General features: G+C 39.5%; 1 protein-coding gene across 2 annotated transcripts in view; it reads right to left on the bottom strand.

The window, feature by feature from the left end:
• Positions 1-17,389, bottom strand: part of kazna (kazrin, periplakin interacting protein a) — a 193,094-nt gene that overhangs the window by 15,878 nt on the left and 159,827 nt on the right. For both annotated transcript variants that reach the window (XM_031286147.2, XM_031286148.2), the window contains exon 5: positions 3,905-4,096. In XM_031286147.2, coding sequence (XP_031142007.1) covers positions 3,905-4,096 — 192 coding nt within the window. The remainder of the gene's footprint in view (positions 1-3,904; positions 4,097-17,389) is intronic.

The raw sequence follows: 17,389 nt of genomic DNA, 5'->3' as shown, positions 1-17,389 counted from the left end.
GATCAGAAATCGGGCCCGATCATGTGGTTTCAGACTCGATCGGAATCGGACGTTACCTCCCGATCAGGACTCGGATATATATGTATATATATTCTCATTATTTTTTAACACATCTATAGTTATGCGGCTATTGGTTAAATGCCGGCAAAGTAGAACATGGAAGCAGCTTGAAGCGGAAAGCGCAAGTATGTCTGCGGTCTGGAGGTATTATAAAGTTGAATTATTATAGAAGTATCGGATCGGGACTCGGTATCGGTAGATACTCAAAATCAAATGACTCGGACTCGGACTCGAGGGCAAAAAAACCTGATCGGGACATTCCTACTGTCCAGTACATTGGCCAGCAAGTAACTACAACACAGAACATGAATGCATTTGGTAGAAGAAGCTGGAAAAGCAACACAAACAAGAAAATGAGATGACAGATGTGTTTCCACTTTCTGCTTGGAAACAGTAAATATTGCTGTGTGGACAAAGCCAAAATTCACTGGCTGCTACCCACCACATGCAACCAAAGAGCAAAAAGCTAGCTCATACTGTTGCTGGCTTTTCATAGCTGTCTTAAAAAACAGTATCCTTGGAGTCTGAGCGAGCCACATTGTCAGTGTGTGAAGATGGAGTGTGGCAACCGTGGACTAACAAAAGAGGTGGGAACCAGCCTGGAAGTACAGACCAGGTCATGTGGAAAATAACGATGCAAAATATAAATAATATAATTTATAATAATAATAATAATGCTGCTTTCACCACTGAATGCATTCATAATATATATATATATATATATATATATATATATATATATATATATATATAATATCCATGGGTCACTCTGGCCAAAAGCTCTACCTAAACATGAACTTCTGCTTTATTGCTTATATAAAAAGCTTTAAGAGCAAAAACAATTAAAAGATAGCAACAGGAATGTCTGGAATTTGCCTCTCTGATCCTATTGCAACAGAACTAAACTTGAATATGACAACAGCCAATTTCCTATTATCCTTCCACATACCCCATCTTAATTGCAGACCAGATCCATCCTGCTTAACGTTTCTGGACCTTGTAAGCCAACCAAAGTCCCCCTTTATAAATCTTTCATTTGCCGCTGATTGCTGTCAGTGCCTGCTGGGCTCTGTTAGGCTTTGGCCTTCATTAACAGGCCTGAGTCATACAATTGACTGTATAAGCCTGTGTGCAGTCTGTTCAGACAGCCAAACATCCCGCTGAAGAAGAGATAAGTGTTTATTTTATGTTGCTCTATTCTATTCTGCCGCAGTCTGTTTTGCTTTTGTTCAATTCTTCCAAAAAGCGTAGGCTGCAAGTGTCAAGTGAAATGTCGCAGCAACAAAATCCCCTGACAGCATGTCATGTGTTTGTCTATTACCAATAGGTGGTTTTGTGCTCTGCCTCATTCCATGGGCGATTCGTCTTTGAAAAGAATGATTCACTGCCACGCTGATGACATCTTTGCTTGATGCCCTGCAATCTACTGTGCACTGACTAGCAGAACTTGTTCATTACTTTAACCTGTGTCTCTGAAGGCAATATGCATGTATGTGTATTCCCATTTCGCATTCACTCATGCTTAAAACTACAGTGGTTGTTGATCATTAACAGAGAGGAATCTGTACTATACATTGGTACTTCATCAGTTCTGAAAGACTAATCCAAATTGCTCTCTTTTGCAAATGGCATTTTTTTTGGTGTCCTGTAGTCACAAGATTAATATATATGTAATTACATTTAATCAGTATTTGAACATTAAAACCAATTATTCATAACAGCTAAGACAATAACTTTTCCTTTTTAAGGAAAGTATTATTGAAGATATTCCTCCTATCTGTGCAAAAGAATAAAACATACATATTTCACACCTTATTCTAATCAGGTCTTTTTCAACTTGGAATATACAAAATACAATGCTAATTCACAGAGTTGTTTAATTATTTTAGGCCGAGTCAAAGTCAACTCTCAAGTCTTTGGGTGCGGTTCAAAGTCAAGAATTAATTCTCTGAATGCTGAGCATTTCAATGACACGACATTTACCTTTGTAATCTTTTAGGTGTTTGTTTCTATGTAATGAGACAAAGTCCTTTCAATGCATTGCTCTAATAATTGAATATTCAAGGTGTCTAGAAATGCAAGACCTGCCTATTACTGTCTTGAATGTTTATTATTGTTCATTGATTTTGCCAAGTTAAATACTTAAATGTTCTTGCTTTTAAATCAAATCTCAGTCAAGTCTCAATAAAGTCCTTTTACAGCATTCAAGTCCAAGTCAAGACCTAAGTCCCTATTACTGTAAAATATAATTTAAGTCTTAGTCTGAAGTCTACAGATGGTTTATAAGAACAGCTTTTAAGCGTAAGTGTAATAAAACATTGAGCAAGGCAAATATTGCTCCAAGGCAAGAACACGCTAATGTTAGCTAGCTAACTCAGCACAGCACTGCTTGGAAATAATGACGGTTCTTTGTTCATAATGCGTATATAAGACAATTCCGGCGCAAAACAAACCTAGCGGTTAAATAACAGATGTGTACCCACTCTGTCGCTCTCTGGAACATGTTTTCAAGCTAGCGCGGACCGCTGATTAGCTTACAACGCTAGTATTCGGGGCACAGGGAAAGTAAAAACAAATCGCTATTTATACCACTAAAAAGGCTCAAAATATCACCACACTTCAACGGTAGCATAATGAGGGTCCCTAAATGTTAACCGAAGCATTGAGAACTTTGTAAGTGTACAGACAGTTTATTAAAAAGATAGATTATAATAGTAATAGTATTTCTGACCCGAATACTAGCGTTGTAAGCTAATCAGCGGTCCGCACTAGCTTGTTTCCAGCTCCAAACACATTTGATTAGCATGAAAACATGTCCCAGAGAACGACAGAGTGGGTACACATCTGTTATTAACCCATCCTTAAGATGATTAAAGGCAAGACGGAGGCTCACTGACATACTTCAGCATTTGTTAATCGCTAAAAATATAAGCAGGAGAATGTTATCATTGCAAAGTGTTCAAGCTAATGTCTTGTGTTTATTCCACAACATTTATGGATAATCTGTTTGATTTATAATTATTATAATTATTAGATCATTTTCAAATGTCACTTACCCTGCTGTGCATGAACATAGCTGTTCTTCAATTTGTGTGTTTCCCATTTGAATGGTCAGCGTATGAGGCAGCTCACATTATTGCATGACCTAATAAGCTTTAGCTTCAATTTTGACGAAATTATTCTCTCATCGGTTGCATATTATGTCGTGGATATATCCCTCGAATGCATACTGCAGTCCCTTTTGTCTTGCTTTCTCAGATATTTCACCTTTTCGCCAAAGATTACTAATTATCTCCTTGGGAATGTCTGACACCGGTGCATACATACTGTAATGGTCGTGCCAGGCACGAAAACTTGACAGGCGTAGCAACAGTAACTAAGGAGGGCGGGGCTTAGCGAAGGGTCAATTCTCCTTTAAGGAGAGAGAGAAAGAGCACATCAGAAAATTGGCCTATCATTCACTATGGTCACAATTGATTATTCCTTTTTTTAAAGACGTTCAGGGCAATTTTTTGCTTTATTTGACAGTTGTAAGAAAAGACACACAACACATGTGGAGAGATAGAGAGAGAGATGTATGAAATGCAACTATGGTCCCCATGCAGCCCGAATCAAACCACGGCACAGGTCTTAGACCACTGGGGCATCTTTATGTTAACTGCTTAAAAATATCCCATTAAAATGAATTCTAATTTATTTTACCATTCACAAACCATTGAACTGAACTGTTAATATGATCCACTAATACTACTGGCCTTCTATCTCTTACAACATCGTTGTCCATATCTTCGATAATAATGATGTCAGTGTTTTAAATCACACACACAGCTCCTTGTTTCCTTACCTTGCAGAGCCTCCTTGGCTCTGTCCAGCTCCTGCTCCTTCTGGGCCAGCTGCACGCGGAGCTCGGTGGCGGACAGCACGTCAGCCGAGCAGCCGCTCTGGGTCTCCTCCAGGTCCTTACTCAACATGTCCTTCATCTGCCGCAGCAGGTGCACCTCCTCCTGGAGCTGGGCCACCTCCTCACGCAGCAGGACTAAAACACACAGAGACAAAACAGAGCTTTAGCAAGCTGACATCAAAACATGGCCCAATATATTGTTGTTAAAATGTGAGTGCTTTTGATTTTACCAGACAGCCTGAGCAGTGAGTCAGTTTTTTAAACCAAAGTAACAACGGAATTCTAGAAGCTGGAGAAGGGTTGCAGAGATGAAATGCAAAATCGATTTAACATAACCATAGGAGGTTATGGTTTAATTTGTAATTGAGATAAGAAGCATCACAGGGATGGGTGACGTCCAGTGGATAAGTAAAAACAAGTCATAGATATTATAACAAAGTTTATCTTTGCTGCTGCCTGTTGAACCTGCCCCGTGTTGGCAGGAACTATGAGAAAAGAGAGAGAGGTGTATCCATTCAATATTCAGTGATTGGTGCTTTAAAGAGCTCCTCCCCGTCGTTGACACAAAGACGCAAACTATAAAATTAAAACAGCAGAGAGAAATAGATTTTTCCAACAATTTGACTCACTGGAAAAGCTCTCAAAGAATCAGCAGCAGAGGACAGGACTTCACCCAGTTTAAAAACAAGCCACAACAGATAAATGTCACACTTTAAGTTCTCAAATCAAACCTCAAAAAAAGAAATACTTAATCTAGAAATACGTATGTCATTTTTTCTGCACACTGAATGTGCTTATTTAGGTGGAGCATATGAAGAGTAATTTATATAAGGATGAGTAGAGTCATTCTGTTCAATTTCATGCATCCTCAGGGCAGGGGGTTGGAGGGGTGGGGGTGAGGAAAACTGCTCAGCCCCATCTCGCACGGCTCCACTATCAAGTGCCGCCCATAAATCACACTTCATACACCCACATCCCAGCTCCAATATTACTGTCTGAAAGAATAAAATCAATCAGAGATGAATGGGAGAACTGAGAATAGGAGACTGAATATGCCAAAATGCTGCGAGAGGAACAGAAGAATTCAAGACAAAATACAGATTGCACTTTAGCTTTTTAGTAAAGATTATGATTAATTTGCAGTGTGGAAATGTATAGTAAGGATCAACATACAGAGTTAGAAGAGGATTTACAGCAATGTTAGTCAATTCAGTTGCTTTGCATTCTGCAGAGCATCAGTGGAAATAATCCTCTCGTACGTTTGCCCATATTGCCCATTTAATACTTTATGGTGTCTTTCACCAGTATTACACCATCCTTGAGATTAAGAAATCTGTATATGATCATTTAGAAAATATTAAGCAACTCTATATTTCCACCAAACAATCTGGCTTTGACAGTCCAGTATTCTCCACTTAGAATTAGCGATAATTGAGCCTACCTTAGAGAGGACAGTACTCTGTGAATGTCTTTGTATAGTGCAACTAGTTCTCTGTGCATAAGACAATAAAGGTTTTGAATCTTTTAGGTGCAGTAGGCCATATTTTTTAACCTCCAGTGTCACAAAATTGGACGGGTCACCCTGGAAATGATCTCTACATAGTAACTCTGAAAAGTAATCCAAAAAGCTCAAGAGACCTTATGTAGAAAGAAAAATGGAAATGTTAGTCAAAAGCATTGCATTATCCTACAGTTAGGATTTCTGTGTAGTGTAAGTACGTCAGTCAACAGGATGATTGTAGGTCCCGGAACCACAGATTAGGGCTGTCAAAACAATATTAAAATGTCTATCTCTGTCAGACATTTCTATGTCTATATCGTTTCTATCGTGATGTATGTAAAAAAAAAGTGTCCAAACTGTGTTATGGCAATATTAACGTAATTTGGACAACACTTTACGTTACTACTACTGATCCTTGCACGTTATAATCATTTTGTTCTTAATAAAATGAGAAAATACTCAGCACTTTTCCTTTGTCAAGTATTTCATTCACACGTTCACAAAAATAGGCTTTACCATGTAGTTATTTCATATAGACTATTTATTTATTGAATATCCAGAACATGCTATATCGTGATATATATATATATATATATATATTGTTATCGAGATATGAAATGACCTTTATCGGTATAGAAGACTTTGGCCATGTTGCCCTACCACAGATAGATCTTTTCTACGAAAACAAGGTAAAAGTCTGTCATCTACAGGGGTTGTTTCTTTTATTTTTTTCCAGACAAAATGCAAAAACCAAATACCTAGATAAGCTTCACAAAGCCAGTATTTCTGTGTATTCCCTGAATGTGTCACCTGTGACAAATTTATTGTTTTTGTATGTTGTTGGCTGTCAACTATGTGAGTGACACATGTATCTTTAATCCTGCGGTTCGGCCATGACACTAACAGTTCACTCCTCTTACAGCAGACCTGGTGTGATACTCCCATCTTCCCCTCCGGCACCCACAGTTGTGAATAATATGTCGACATGAGGACAGCAGAGATGGTTCAACACTACAACAAACTGTGACAACAAACTATAATGGAGGATATGTGGTGTGTGCAGCCTTGCTTTGATGCATTTTTAGCACCATATGGATCACTTTAGCTCACACCTTTTCTCCCCTGAAACTAAATTAACCTTTAAAACCATTTCACTGCTTATACAACGTGCACCTGCTTGAGTCCTTTAATTTGTGTTCACTGACTAAATGTGCTGAGGATAAGAGCTACCCGCTAAATAACGAAAATGAAATGTAAAAGGGGTCATTAGGAGAAGGGTCGAGAGAAAAACGTTGGTGAGTGGAGTGTCATTACACAGAGGTATACTTAATGGACCCGATAATAGAACCACATTTTACGGAGCAACTCAAGCAGCAACACCCTTATTGGCAAACCAAAGAGCTGGCCCGTTCTGGAAATCACCAACTGCAAGATACAGTTCATTGGTGTTTAAAAATCTATATAAAATCTAATATAATAGTCACAGACTCAATTTGATTACTTTTTCATTAAGCTTGCATGTATAGATTGTGCAAAGGCAGCAAAACAGAGTCATAAATAAAGGACATGGACACTGAAAATGTGGGTTGTATATCTTTAACAGCCAACCTATAAATGCTGGCTAACAATTTTGGTTTATGGATCATACCCTTATAGAATAAAGTTGCTTCTTTGATAACTGGGGCCACATGAGTTTAAAAATGTGCAGATAAAGTCACCGGTACAAATCTTTGAATAAAACCTCCCACAGTAAGCTGTAAAAATAATAACCACAACTTATCCATAAAAAAACATTTTAGCCAGCTGTGTGATTGATCACTGCAGAAGGATAGATACTGAACAAAACACAATTATATAAAAATTGATTTCACCGCTGCAACAAAAAGGGGAAACAACACTTGTTGTTGCAAACTGCTAAGGTGTAATTTTACACTGTCTGCTGTTTATTACAGCGGGACATCACATAACTGTAAATAAAAACCATTTCTACAAGGTAACAGACAGGGAACATGGTACATTGGCTGCCTAGTGGTAGCTGTCTGTTAACCGTTCACGGTCAAAACCAAACACAGAAAAATAGAAATTAATTATAATGCAACATAAAGCTTACACAAACGTCCAGATGATATAAGACTCTACCTGAACTACCCTCTATTTGTTACTTTTTTAGTCTTTGTAATTTAAAAAAAAAAAAGTTTTCTGTCCTTTAAATTAGTGTTTAATGTTTTATGGCATTATGTTAAGTACTCTGCATTACTTTGTGTATTAAAAATATATCAATAAACTTGCCTTGCCTTACTAAATGTCATGCCTATCTATGGCAAATTACAAGATCATGTTCAATCCTACTGTAGTCTTTGAGACATCAGTAAGTGCTAGACCGAGGTGCTGATGTGTACATAATGGACTGCATTTATATAGCTGTGCATACTGTTTGTGTGATGAAGAGAATATGTTGCAGACATATACAGTATACCACTTCTCACCTCTTCTCAAAAGACTCACAAGGACACAGATGCTTCATGCTAAAAATAAACCTACAGTATGTTAAATATGGTGAAGATGTAGATTTGACATCCTCATACTGATTTAAATGAAACGCTTGATCAGGGTGTTTATGTCATAACACTGAATAAGACAACCAGGAGATCTTCGTGAAAACGGTTTGCAGCGATGATTCAATATGTGCACTTTACTAGCAAGAGGACCCTCAGCATCTATGATAGGAAATGCAAAATGAACTGTCTAAGTTATTAGCAGAGTGTGTGAGGTGGAAACAGATATGTTGGTCTTTCCAGCTTTGTGCAGGCGAGCTCAGTGCTGGAGCTCTCTAGATAAGACAGTCAGAGGTTGGGGGGATGGTGTGGTAGAGGGGAGCGGAGACAGCCACCTATTTTTCAATGTCCGCATTGTCTCTAGGTTGGCAAGATGCATGCACTATAAGCTCTGCATTACAAATGACAGTCAGAGTGGGAGCCTTCTGATAAGTGCAATCTCCCCTGCAGGACTCCGTGCAGCTCATTCCCATGGAGGGTCCTCCTGTCTGCCAACATTTCTATCATGGAAGGTGTGAGGCTCATAATTTAGCATGCTTATGTATATGCAAATTAACATATTCATCTTGTTACGTGTTTCAGGTATTACATTTTGCCTCCCATTTCTTTTACTTTGTATATCTTATTTGCTATTTTTTTTTTATTTTGTGCAAATAAATAAACTGTGCACTATTGCAGCCATTGAGTCTTTCTGATTTTCTTTGGATTTAAATCCATTAAATGACTTGTGTAACACATCTGGTGGAGAGAACCCATCGTAAAACATCTCATAGCACATGTATATAGAGAATCATGTATTTTGTATTGATGGAGAAGTCTTGGGGACTAACAACTTCAATGCAAAAGCCCTGAAAAAAAAGCATGAAATATCACAAAATACAATATTAGCTAAATAAAATGGCCGGTATTCATTTGGACCTTGGGTAATTTCTGAAAGATTTAAGTGAATTGTAAAAAAAGATGTAAAGTACAAAAATAATATGAATATGTTTTTCAGATTGTATTCATGAAATAATTTCAGCACAGCAACCACAGTCAAATGTCACACATGCCAACCAAGGCTGCTGTTTTTAGCTGCTCTACTACTCAACTGTCAAAAAAACCTTCTGACTTTAATTACATCTCTTCCCAAACAAAAAAAATAGATGACAAATATAAAAAGAAATGTTTCTGTCAGTGTGTAGGACTGTGAGCACACGGAAAGTTTGACAACACAGGGTTGTGTTTCAGTTCGCAGTGGTGTGACTCTGTTGCCATCACAACCTCGGTACTAGTAGGGATGAGAGGATGTATCAGGGTCGGATGTTTGCTGACTCTCTGCTGTTAGCTCAGCCTTCATCACCACCTGTTCCCAACTGGCTGACGGAGGCAGCATATTTTCTGCTCCTGCTGCTACCGCAGTCTGACACACAGTTCAAATTTTAACTTGAAGTGTGCATATTATGCTTTTTGGCTTTATCCCTTTCAGTTATTGTGTTATATATCTTTTTTGTGCATTTTATAGGTTTTCTTTAGTGAAAAAACCCAAAGTCTACCCCAAAGGGACTCACCATCTCCAACAGAAAACACTGTTCACAAACTGCTCCAAACAGCTCTATTGTAGTCCAGCCTTTACTTCCGTGACGAACGTGCGTCACTTCGTAACACACGTTATAACGCTCGCCTAGCTGCTAGCGTGGCACGCCCTCATACTCTGCTTCTGACTGGCTAGTTGTCCTACTGCGCACTTCCAACAAAGATTGAACATCTTTTTTATCTTTTTATTTTTTTATATAATGTATATAGCGTCTCAGAACTGTGCACCTTTTTTTGCACTACTTATTTTATTCCAGGTTGTTACATTTCTTTTACGTACATGTTGGCACTGGAAAAGGAGTTGCTTTTAATCTCATTGTACATGTGTATAGTGACAATAAAAGGCATTATATTCTAAACAATTAGCTAAAACTGTAAAGCTCCTTAAAGCCGAGAAGAGCTGCAGATTCAGGTGAAAGGTTCATCACTACGAGCAGAATAAAGCTACAATAAAAAGTGAAGCAAATTCACCATAAGATAAAGAAACAATTAATAAAAATCCTACCTGTTCCTAATACCCAGAAATATGCAAAATTGTGAACAGGGAGTTTTTTTTTAAATAGTACAGGCTCAATGTGTTTATCCGACTGCAACTTGGAAGTCCCACAGGGATTAAGTTGAGGCTAATGACGACTGATCTTTGTCTCTGACTTGATTGGGGAAGAAATATGTGCATTTATTGACCCTCCCTTCATATCCATTCCGTTCCAATTCCGTAAACAGGATTGCCTCTAGTTATTATGATTCATCGAAACAGTAAATAAAATCTCCATCCCCGGCCATTGATGTAATGGCTTAAATGTGTGCATTTGCATAATAGTGGCCATGCATCAGCTGACATGCAGTTGGTACCAGTGAATTATGAATCTGATTAATGTCATTTCCTATTTGTATGATTTAAGCAAAATGGCTGAAACAGTCTTCCTAAATAATCCTGCAAGCCTTTGTGTTACAGCTTCGTAATGCTAGAAACCAGTCATAAAATTGTTCCAAAATATCAGCACTTCTGCAAATCTGTCATCTCCTGGACTTAATGGTACAAAAAAGGGATTAAACATTTGAAGAGAAAACCTCAAACCACCGTGTTTTTCAAAAATGACAAAAGCTTTTTACTATGTTTTAACACATTTTAGACCCTACATTTTGACCACTTGTTTTAAAATCTGCTATTTTTCTGGGTCCACAAAGACTACTCAGACATTTTTCTCAGTGTTTCTCATTCCATAGTAAAGGCACTGACACACCAACCCGATTATCGGCCGTCGGACAGTCTGGCGAGGTCGGTGACTCGAGTCTGTTCGGTGTGTTCCGTGCCGTTGTCAGCCGGAGGAGCCGTTGGTGTTCATTTTTGCCGATTTGACTTGTTGAATCGGCCGGTGGCCAGTCCGAGTCAATGACCAATCTGATTGGTGGAGTGCTAGCCCTTGACCAGCGAATCAGTGCATGAGAAAACTGGAGCTGACAACGCCAGTATCTTCTTATTACTAGCCATCGTATTTTCTTCCATTCAGCGAGTAATGACAACAACGATCCTTCTTGACTACTATCAACACTCTCTGATGAAAACAATGACTGACAACAGCGTGCTATGTGTTTACTAGGTCTAGAGAGATGTTCTGTCATTTCCGGTTTTCATTTTTTGGGCGACAATACAGATTAGCGCCGCCTGCTGTTATGGAGATGTATTACTTTTGCACGTGCAGAACATACGCTCAAGTCGGCGTCGCTTCGATGTGTTCCGAGGCACTTTTTTTACCTCGGGGAGCCAACTGATCAGTCCGGCTGCCTTTTCTGCCGACAGTCGGCCGTCGGGTTGGTGTGTCAGAGCCTTTACACATAATAGCCTCTTTCTGTCTGTGTTTCCATGTCACTCTCAGTGTCTCTCAGAATCACGTCTCGTCCTGCACTGTTCTTCCTTCTTCCAGTTCCTCCTCTCCCACTTCTACAAAAACAGCAGGACTAAGAAACCAAAGTTGCACAGTGGCCAAGAGGCAGCTGAAATTGGACTTGGCTGGAATGGGATTGGAGGTCAAAAATTGATAGGGAATGACAGTAAGTGTCTAGAGGGGGGACATTTTTAGATTGGTTCTCCCTCTTCAGAGTGAGTGGGAGGGAAAGCCAGAGTGGGGTTCAATTTTTGCCTGTTACTGGAAACAAAATCAATTAACGGACCTATTGTTCCCACACAATTCTCCTTCAGCCAGCTTTCAAAGTGAGGACATACAGCACAGGCCCACAGTATAGAGCAGTTGATGGCTGCTACAATATGTCATGGGTACACATACTCTTAACAATGTATAAATATATTAACTAACCTAAATATTTATGTCACATAATAACAATGTGATTTAGACACATTATGTGGATGTACGGCTTCAATTACTGCAATATAATAGCCCAATCTAAGAAAACCAACAAATCATGAGACGGCATACTGAGTCCAGCTACAGTGCTACATAATCAATTTCCTACCTATTCGAACATAAATCCTCACGAAGAATGTTAGATATAATGACAGGACAATGCTGTAAAGAAATGCAGCACTAGCTAGGCTACAACAGCATTTCTCCAGCAAAGATGAATTGGTCTATGTACAACAGTTAAACCTTATCTGCAGTTTGAATGCAGAGCATATACCGCAGTTGTTGAGGACAGAACAACCCAAATCAGGAATGTGTTATATAAAAAAAGGGGATAAAAGATCAGTCAGGGTCAAGAATTTGAGCAGCAAGTGCTTTCATGAGGGGAGGCGACAGATCACATACTCTTATTTGTTTTAGACTTGGCAACTCAGCCGTGGCCCAGCTTGAATAACTACATTCAATTCTCTCTAAAAACCACAACTCAGAGATGCTATGCTGGGTTAAAAGCGTAACCCTTCTCAGCACTCCTTTAAATATAGTTGAAAATAAATTAATCATTCAATTTAGAATGCTCATGCTAATGTGATTAACATTTTTCAGCAGACAAAAACTTCCCATCAGCTCCAGTGATGAGCCAAAGTGCACACTCAGAGGGCAGCAGTGGAGCTCAGCGAACACTTTAGCAACTTCCATCTCCTGTCCAATTCAAAACCTATACAATATCACCTATTTACAAGTGCTTCATTACAGTGGTTAGATAAAAGAACTGTAATGATGTACTTTGTAATTATATGAATATGAATTGTATTTATCCCTAAATGAATATTCTGTTTTCATTCCTTACATGCAGATGCTTATCAATGACACATTTCAAGCCGGGGAACTCGGGTTCAGTTGGTTTTTTGACTCTCTTCTCATCCTGTTGTCTCTACAGTCTTTGTGATGGAGCAAAGAGCAACCGAGCCAGCACTTTACCAGCTAGACTCCTATAAAATCCATTATAATCAGCAGTGTTATTCAGTATGAAACTACAGAGAGCCTCCAGTCTAATGCACCACACACCCCCTCCAATATGGTTCCATTTCCCTGTAATGATTATATCCCAGGAAGCACATGAATTTCGTGGATTTATCCACAATCTATAATGTTAGAAAAATGACACAGAAAGGTATTTAAAGTTCTATACACTCAATAGTATTATGGATGCCTTTATAAAAATACATTATATTTGAAGAACATCAACTTTTAATCTGATAAATTATTCCATTTTCTGTCTTATTTAAACTCTTCATTCTTAGAACGGTAAGATATTTTCATTCACGTGAAACATTCTCCTACACACGCACGCACGCACGCACGCACGCACGCACGCACGCACACACACACGCACACACACACACACACACACACACACACACACACACACACACACACACTCAGATAGGTATGTGCACACCCCTATGCATTACTGAATGCATGATGGGGTACTGATTAATGTTTGCCCTTTGCAGACATGTATGCAAACAGCAGCCATTATCTGACCTTTAAGCTAAGGGAATCGATTTGTGTCCTCAGGACAAAAAAAACTCACTGGACAAACTGCATTGCAAATGATGTTACACATAGAAACTTTTTCTACTTTGGCTGTTGATGCCACTATCTGTAAATTTGCCCTGAGTGCGGGACTTTTACATATAAATGATTGTCCGTTACACTCAAGCCCTTGCCAAACAAGTTCACACAATGCTGATTTCTCAGAATACCGGAGTTGTGATGTCTGGTGTCTAGGGCTGGATATCGTTTCAAAAATGTACCAGTGCTAATACCAGTACCCTTTAAAGTGCTCATATTATGCTTTTTAGCTTTTTCCCTTTCCTTTATTGTGTTATATATCTTTTTTGTGCATGTAATAGATTTACAAAGTGAAAAAGCCCAAACTCCACCCCAGAAGGACTTAACAAAACACTGTTCACAAACTGCTCCAAAAATCTCTACTGTAGTCCAGCCTTTACTTCCGTGACAAACGTGCGTCACTTTGTAACACACGTTATAATGCTCGCCTAGCTGCTAGCGTGGCACTCCCTCATTCTCTGCTTCTGACTGGCTTGTAGTGCTTACCTAGCTACTGCGCGTGTGCGACTCCCAACAAAGATGGAACAGAAGTGAAATGACTCATTTGGTAGCTAAAACGGAGACCTCAAAAAAGAGAGGAGCTGCAGAAATGTGTAGTTCAACAAAAATCTGGTGTTTTTTGAAAATTAAACCACGTAAACCTATTCTGATATAACCTCTAATACAATTATGAACCTGAAATTGAGCATAATATGAGCACTTTAAAGTGATACCAATAGAGTACTTTGATACCTTTTTTTCTACTTGATTCAATACACATCATGTGAATGGAAGCATCTCAGCACTCTGAACTGCCAACTCCGTCAAATATACCGCACCGAGCTTCACCACATCACACCACAGACTGTATGGGTTGTAGCTGCTGCGGTAGTGGGCCAATCACATGTTACATACAATCAAACAACGCTTGCGGTAAATGCAGTTATCGTTTGACTGGAGAAGTTTCAATACTAGTTGGTTCTTGATTATTTCGTTTAATACCTTAAAGGTACCAGAAGGATGAGAAGAAGCGTCCAAGAAAAGTTTCGGGAGCAGATGGTCCGGATAAAAAAACATGCAGCAAAGGGCAGCAGGTCGGATTCAAACCCGCGCTACTGCAGGACTCAGCCTACATGGGGCAAATGCTCTTACTGGGTGAGCTAGAGGCCACCCTGTATTTACACTCTCTGCCAAAGGGAGCAGACAAAAGTTTCGCACGGCAGCTTTAAAGTACCACACCATTTCCATCACAGCAAACATCAAGTCTGCTTTCAGTTTTGTTAAAGTTACTTAAGATAATGTACAGTAAGGTAATGCAGTGCTGACCTTTATAAATAAACTGTAACACTTGAAAACATGCAGACCAACTGTGATGAATTACACAACTCAAGAAAGTTTCAAGGATCTGCTGATTTTCATATCGTACAAAAATGAATGCAAACCCAGAGCTGTCTGGATTGGTGTCCCACAAAAAACTGTATAAAATCCATTTGAAAATGGTCAGCATAAATCGACACACATAATCAGTTGATAACATGCAAACTAATATGGTTATTTAATTTGGTTGTAACTGGCTGCCTGTGATTTGAGCTATTTAATATTATTCTAGTGCTAAACAGAGAGAGGGAGTGATTGTCACAGGTACAATCGAGGTGTTCAAAATCTCCCGGAAGGGCAGCAAAGGTGAGATGCATCACATGCAGGTCCTCGTGAGAGTGAAAGCACATTTTCACATCAGATCCTGCACAAATCATTTAGGGCAGTTTGTCAAAATATATTTCATAGTCTTTCATCTCGAATGAGATGCAGGAATCATTAATAAAAGTCAAGAGTGTGTGTGTGTGTGTGTGTGTCTCTCTCTGTCTCGCGCACACACGCGCGCGCGCACACACACACACACACACACACACACACACACACACACACACACACACACACACACACACACACACACGCACACATCTTTATGGACCATTGATAGCAAATTCATCAGTGGTTCATGACGGTAGTAACGCCTAAGCTCTGACTGATGAAGGCAGCCTGCAGTGTCTGCTCTGTCTGGAAGTACTTTGCTCTGGATTAGCTAGTCAATTCTCATGAGCAGAACAATCTCCCTGTGTCGCCTGAGGAGATGACAGGGTCACGCCTGATGAAAAGGGAAAAAAAAACACATCTTGCCTTGGGGCACTCCATCACAGAAATCATACTCTAATGTGTATTAACGGAGACAGTGAGGAAGAGATATTGGTATTCAGGACAACACATACAGGGATGGATTGCTATTTATTGGTAAGCACACCAGTGTGAAAGCAAGCCTCAAGTCCCCATGGTCTTTAGCCTCATATCAACTCGTGATTGCTCTGGAGTTGGAGGATTATAAAGAGGAGACTATGAAGTTAGGAACTTAAGCTTCTAACATGCCAGAGAAGGTATGGGATAATTTAGCCTGTAAAACTGCCCTAGGAATTTCCACGTCTTCAAAATGTTTGTTTGGTCTGACATGGGGCCTAAAAACTAAATATTTAGTTAACAATCATATAAAGCAGAGAAAAGCTGCAAATCTGGAACCAGAAAAGACATATTTCTTGACTTGATGCTTTCACAACCTGAATTCCACAGAATTCAAGGCTGTCACCATTAATTCACATCAAAGGCATTTAAATGACGATGTCACTCACTGCATGACTCCCTCCCTTCTAGTCAGCCAGTGTCGATCAAGTGGTCTACGCTTTACCATCACAGAATCTGACATCCATATGCTGGCAAGCCTATTTCATGCTTCAGGTCCTTGGAGTAATGGGGGCTGAACTTGCGCGAGTAGGGTTAGAACAGAGCTTGACAGTGAGCAAAAAACTGATCAGAGAGAAAGATAGGCAGTAATCTCCACTGCATTTTATCACAATCTGCGTCCGTTGGCTTAAAACCCTCCTGTGTGTCTGTGGATGGTATCAGCCACACTGGCCAGAACTTGCATTGCTGTTCTCAGAATGACACAAACATGCAAACAGAGCTCATGTATATACTGTGTATATATAAAGTACAGCTTTGCATTTTTCTTTTTTTAAGAACAAAAAAGTTTCATTTTTCTTTGGTGGACTGAGCATTCCAGATTTAAAACCATCTTCATTTTGGTGTCCTTTTACAGAGTTACATAAGCAGCCCTCTCACATTTTCAGTCTGTACTTGTGCTGAACTGACAGTAATCTGTCAACAAATGCATTTGTTTTAAAGTCTTTCTCCCATCTATGACGTGAAAACCACAAACAGTGAGATTACTGTCGTTCTTAGGCTGCAGATGGACAGATATACTGGACGGCATTTCGAATTTCTTCGTCATGGAGATTAGCAACAGAGTTTCCATGAAACTGGAAGAGGTGCTGCTCAGGTCTTAAGGGACAAACGGTTCGATGGAAGATAAGATATCTGGTCGATACAATGATGAATGGATGGAGCCATTAAAATAAAACTGTAGGAGTCAGAGACTGCAAATGAGCCAAAATGGCAGCCCTTCCACAGAAGTGATAATGAAGGTGCAGGCTGGCAACTATCCTCTTTCGAGATCTTAGTTCCATGCGATTTATCATCCTCCGGTATTTTGTATTAGTAGGCATTCAGGTTGCAAATAAATGCTGCGAGAATACACACAGAGCCAATTCTAGGATATTGTTATTGCAGAAGTATACACTATTTGCCTATTTCGGGGATAACTAATTATGCTTTACATTGCTGTCTGAGTTGGTGTTCTAATGAATTGGTGCGTTGCTAGGATGATGCCAACCCCGTCTCCACCACTCAGGACCAAGCACCGGACCCGGGGCGACAG

Source organism: Sander lucioperca, chromosome 12 (genome assembly GCF_008315115.2).
Source record: "Sander lucioperca isolate FBNREF2018 chromosome 12, SLUC_FBN_1.2, whole genome shotgun sequence".
Lineage (NCBI taxonomy): Eukaryota > Metazoa > Chordata > Actinopteri > Perciformes > Percidae > Sander > Sander lucioperca.
The sequence above is the reverse complement of the archived record's forward strand: the minus strand, read 5'-3'. Positions and strand labels throughout refer to the sequence as shown.